At 45.5% G+C, this 5,034-nt stretch overlaps 2 protein-coding genes across 7 annotated transcripts in view; one reads left to right on the top strand and one right to left on the bottom strand.

Moving 5' to 3' along the window:
• Nucleotides 1–1,371, top strand: part of LOC109534141 (serine--tRNA ligase, cytoplasmic) — a 4,250-nt gene extending 2,879 nt beyond the window's left edge. Inside the window, exon 5 of the mRNA XM_019899716.2 lies at nt 632–1,371. Coding sequence (XP_019755275.1) covers nt 632–1,138 — 507 coding nt within the window. The 3' untranslated portion in view covers nt 1,139–1,371. The remainder of the gene's footprint in view (nt 1–631) is intronic.
• The window catches only part of LOC109534101 (CLIP-associating protein 1), an 11,759-nt gene continuing 7,928 nt past the window's right edge, over nt 1,204–5,034 (bottom strand). For 5 of the 6 annotated variants that reach the window (XM_048667541.1, XM_048667544.1, XM_048667542.1 and 2 more), the window contains 8 exons: nt 4,768–4,830; nt 4,504–4,704; nt 4,011–4,445; nt 3,738–3,942; nt 2,546–2,918; nt 2,304–2,481; nt 2,033–2,242; nt 1,204–1,977 (listed from right to left, as the gene is read on the bottom strand). In XM_048667541.1, coding sequence (XP_048523498.1) covers nt 1,780–1,977; nt 2,033–2,242; nt 2,304–2,481; nt 2,546–2,918; nt 3,738–3,942; nt 4,011–4,445; nt 4,504–4,704; nt 4,768–4,830 — 1,863 coding nt within the window. In that variant the 3' untranslated portion in view covers nt 1,204–1,779. The remainder of the gene's footprint in view (nt 1,978–2,032; nt 2,243–2,303; nt 2,482–2,545; nt 2,919–3,737; nt 3,943–4,010; nt 4,446–4,503; nt 4,705–4,767; nt 4,831–5,034) is intronic. The other variant, XM_048667545.1, reaches the window with a different exon arrangement.

Here is a 5,034-nt window from a genome sequence, read left to right as displayed (position 1 = left end):
GGGCGGAAGATCGATGTTTGCATTTGTTGTTGTGCCTTGTTTGTTTTGTTGCCTCTTACAAACGTCATGGTGTGCCTTCAGTCTTTGTACTATGCTTTGAATCTCTTTCTTACACTGTTTGCAAGTTGCTCTGCATCCTGACTTATTAGAAGAGGTGGTTTTGATATAAAACTGCCAAATACTGTCTTCTTTTCTTCCAGCCATTGCGTTCTTTTCAAACTGACTTATTATTATTACACAAACACAAAACATCTACACACTTTTCAACATTAGCCTCTCTTCAAATTTTGTGACGAAATGAATAAGACCGCATAAAGGCGACGGCATTTATAGATTACGCCCGGCAACGTGTGAAAACGGGTCGCGGGCCCTTGCGACAAGAATTTTCCGTCGAAAATGCGTTCGGGCAAGTATTGAACCGGTTCAACTTCGCTTGAATCTCCTCGGCAACAATTGCAATGACTTTAAAACAGCTAATTAAGCGGATTTATCAACTGATTTAATAAAAATAAAAAAAATCATGATTTTTTTGATTAATTTAAATAAATCAGTGATTTTATATTTTTTTAATAAAAATCAATTTTTGCCCAACACTGCCTTAAAATAACTTGAACACTGACTTCCTTCTCAGGTAGAACAGTTCTGCTTAACATCGCCATTCGACAACAAGTCCTGGGAAATGATGGACGAGATGATCGGCAACGCCGAGGCCTTCTACCAAGCATTGGAAATTCCCTATCGAGTGGTGAACATCGTGTCTGGAGCCTTGAACAACGCCGCCTCTAAAAAGCTGGACTTGGAGGCGTGGTTCCCCGGCTCCGGAGCCTTTCGGGAACTGGTGTCGTGCAGCAACTGTTTGGAGTATCAGGCCCGAAGGCTGCTGGTTCGATATGGACAGACCAAGAAGATGAACGCGGCCACTGACTATGTGCACATGCTGAACGCCACCATGTGCGCTACGACTCGCGTGATTTGCGCCATTTTGGAGGTGCACCAGACTGAGGAAGGCATTCGGGTCCCGGCGGTGCTCAGAGACTTTCTGCCGGAGCCCTACCGGGATCTAATTCGCTTCGTCAAGCCGGCCCCAATCGACGTGGACAAGGAGCCTAAAAAAGCGCCGAAGAAGAGCAAAGCGTAATAACAATTGGATAAGGATAAACGATTTCTGAGCAACAAGTTTTTCATTGCTAAAAAACGACCATGCCTTTTTTCTGTTTTATTTTAAAGTGACTAATAGTAGTGATGGGTTTAATTAAAAATGAGCAAAATATAACATTAGTGCAAGCTCTTATCAGTAATGGAACACTAATTGTATTAAATATTATAAACAGCTTAAGTATATACATATTTAATAAAAAACAATTAATATAGCACGTGATATTTGGCAGACAAAAATCGTTTTCAAGCTTCGGGGCTTTATGTCTCAAGGTGGCCACAGAATTGGACAGCTTCAGACTCTAGAGGGCGGCCGCGCGCTTTGCCCACTTTAGTTATTCGAGAAATGCTTTATAAATAGTTAACTTTTAAACGAGCAACAAGTTTTTCTTCACATTTTTTTCACGACAGCCACTTTAAAGGACTTTTGAAGACATGCACATACACGCATTAGGTTAATAAACCAACATAAATGAGGCGGAGAAGTATTCCTTAAACAAACTACTCACAGTATCTGCAAAAATATGTACACCCAAGGCGACGTTTTAGAAACAAAATTGTTCTAGCTGAAAAGAACAATCTTATATGCTTCATTCACTGACTGAAGGGCCGGAGATTTTTTTATCAGGAGGCATTCTTGGGGGTATCGTTTGGGGTGGTTTGCTGCTCCGCTCTGGTGATGTACAGGCGAAGCAGGCGCACTTTGCTACCGGTCAGGCCGCTGATGTAGTCGGCCAGTCGCTCCTCGCCGACCGCCTTATATAAGGCCACCATGCAGAAAATGGAACTTTTCCTCACTGGGCTCTCGTTATGGTCCGTACCCTGTAAAGCAGGCGTTAAAATCAACCGTTGCTCGGTTGATATGCACACGTGATACCTTCAGAATCCCTGGCATGATTTCCTTAAGGTGTTGATCAGTGATCTGTTCGGGATTAGCCTCAACCAACTTGGTCAACATCTTTAAAGCACCCAAGTCCTCAGGATAGGGACTTGTGCGAATCAGGGGTGCCAGTGTGTAAACGACAGTGTCAAAGGGACTCACACAGCGAGCCATCGCAGCCGCTGTCGTTTCAGCCTCTTTGATCACCTGAAAATAACCACATAAATATGGTCGGTTAACAGGTTAATGCCCGGAACTCGCCACTCACCTCCCGTTTCTCGTCGCTGTGCGCGTTCAGCACCTTCAGTGTGATCAGCTCCACATACTTCTCCCATACGCATTTCAAACTGCTATTTTGGAAGATAGCTGCGATAATCTTGAGGGACAGAATTCGGTTCTGGGTATCACCAGCCGCCAGATGATCGATAAATATTCGTAACAGTTTCCTGCAAATAAACACATGGGCCAATGAGTCAATGAAAACATCCTCTGGAATCGACATGTACTCACTTGAAGTTTTCCATCACGCCCTGAACATGCCCCTGGTGGACAAGGTCCAGAACCTGCGTGAGGAGTTTCCGCTTGTCCGCCACGGAAGTGGTATGATCTATACAACACCGCTCTATCACGTCCCGTACCACTGCGTCTGAGTCCTTAATGTCTCCTAAGCTCCTGCATCCATTCGAGTCAGTCTCGGAAATGCCATTAAGACCGGCGAAGGGCAACGACCGCGATCCTGACTGCAGGCCAAACTGTCTGCTGTTTAAATCCTCCATTTTCTCCTCAATAGCGGCAATGTCGTTCCTCATGTCGTTGCCGGCCGACATCTGCGAGATGCCAGAGTCTTGAGACGTCGTGTCCCGGTCACCGTCCAGCTTCGGCCCTGTATAACACGGACAGAATAATTTAAGCCCTCATTTAACACAGATTATATATATTTTTGTGGCAACCTCGGCGAGAGCAAGACGTGGTTAGTGCGACATATTGTTTAGTGGAAATAAAATCCACCGAACATATTTTAAATACAACCCAGACAATTATTTAGATTAAGACACAATAGCGCCCCATACACGGGCGGATTATTATTTTTTTGGGTAGATTTTCTGAAACCACTATGATGCCAGCACAGGCAATAGCTATCCGTTTCTTGCTTCGCATTTTAACACATAGTTTAACTAATCTGCCTCTGTCACGACCAGATCTTTCAGTTCACTTGAAATACCACGCGCTAGACCAAGTCTGTCTGAAGCGTAAGATTTCACTCCACTAACGGACGGATTTGATACCTCCAATCCAACTGGAAGAATCGGCAATCGTGCTTGGTATGTTAATTAGTGGACAGGAAAATATTTAATTCGTCCGATCTGGATCTGTCGAATCAAATCTCTACGTATCTGAACTGTACGGATAATCTGCCCACGTATGGGGCACTAATATCTGTACTAAACAAGGACAGCATAGTGCAGTTTTGTGATAACACTCTTGTAATACCAGTCAGGGTGGACACGCCCTGGTACTGGTAGCAAGGCTTTGGGAACTTTGGATTTGAAAAAACTCCATTTTGAAGCTCTGAATCATTCTCCACTAATTAAAGCGATATATTTACACATGGAGAATCGAAAAAGAAGATGGCTTATTTTGCAAACTCATGCTGTTTTTCGACTCTCTTTCCGCTCTGGAACAAAACACTCACAAAACTTACCCAGAGTCTCAAAACTGTAGTTCTGAATCTCGGCCGTAGTGCGCCGCAGACTCTTATACACCTCCTCTTGATCGCCGAAAGGTGGAGTGCTGGGCGACTGCGGCGGCTTGGGGCTGCTCGGCACCATCGGACTTCCGGGCTCACTTCCAGTCGACGTTTTCCGCATGTGATTATGTACAATGTTGGAAGCGATATCTTGTTGTTCCTGACGGAAAAACCAAGCGGGTCTAGCAGCAGAACATCACACATATCAGCGCTTGCACAAAGACTCACTTTTGGTAGTTCAGTCAGCAGGAGCGTAACAGCCGCGGTGTCGCAGTTCCACAGGGCAACGATGCACACTTTAGCTGCCTGTCGAATCTCCATCGACTTGGCATCTTGCGAGTGAGCGATGATCTTCTGCAGCGCCTGCAGCGCGTTTGAAGGGGCCACAATGGCGGCCGCAGCGTCCGGTTGGCTGCAGAGCGACGTCAAAAAGTTCAGCATCACCGTCTTCGACTTCACGTTCGGTGTCTGGGTGGCGTCCAGCAAAAAGCGGTACACGTTGGGAATGAGCTGGTCCACACCGAAACAGACTCGCACCAGTTCCAGCGTGCTGATCAGCTTGCTAGCGATCGAGTTCAACGTTTCACCTCCAATCTTCATGAAAACGCGTTGCAGCAGCACATAGATCCAGTACTCCAAGTCATCCTTATGCATTTTGATCACCTGCAAGTTTTGGTCACATTGAAATTTCCACATAAAACCACCCACTGGTCCCACATACTTCCTGAAGCGTGTCCAAAAATAGGGCCATGCCTTTGGTGTGAGCATCCGTGAACATTTTGGCAAAAATCTCGGTGAGATGCTTTAGCTCGCCGTCGGTAAGTTTCACGTCTTGGGCCAGGTAGCTTTGAAGGGACAACAGTCCGTCGCGACGCTCCTGCCAAGTAGTGCTGGCGCATAGCACGATAATTTCGTTGATATCCTGCAGAAAACCATAATTAGTTCACACAACCTGTGGAAACTCAATGGCGCATCAAACACCTACCCGACACGGTTCCCACAAATCCCTGCTGGTCAGCCGCTGTTGGGAACCGCTCCAGGAGTACGACTAGTGAGAAATTCACAGTTATAAACGTAAGTCAACTTGAATCAAGAAAATTCATTAAATAGGTTCAGCAAGCAGCATGGAACAACACCCCAGAAATAAGGGGAAGAACCGCTGGAATAAACTACCCCAAGGAAATACGAGAACTTATTAAAGAGAAGAGGAGAGCTAGAAAAGAGTGGCAAAAATCCAGAACGAGAGAAAACA

The sequence above is a fragment of the Dendroctonus ponderosae genome, unplaced genomic scaffold (assembly GCF_020466585.1).
Source record: "Dendroctonus ponderosae isolate FM_Combo_2020 unplaced genomic scaffold, Dpon_F_20191213v2 Dpon_F_20191213_6, whole genome shotgun sequence".
Classification (NCBI taxonomy): domain Eukaryota; kingdom Metazoa; phylum Arthropoda; class Insecta; order Coleoptera; family Curculionidae; genus Dendroctonus; species Dendroctonus ponderosae.
Note: the sequence above shows the minus strand (reverse complement) of the source record. Positions and strands in the feature narration are given on the sequence as shown.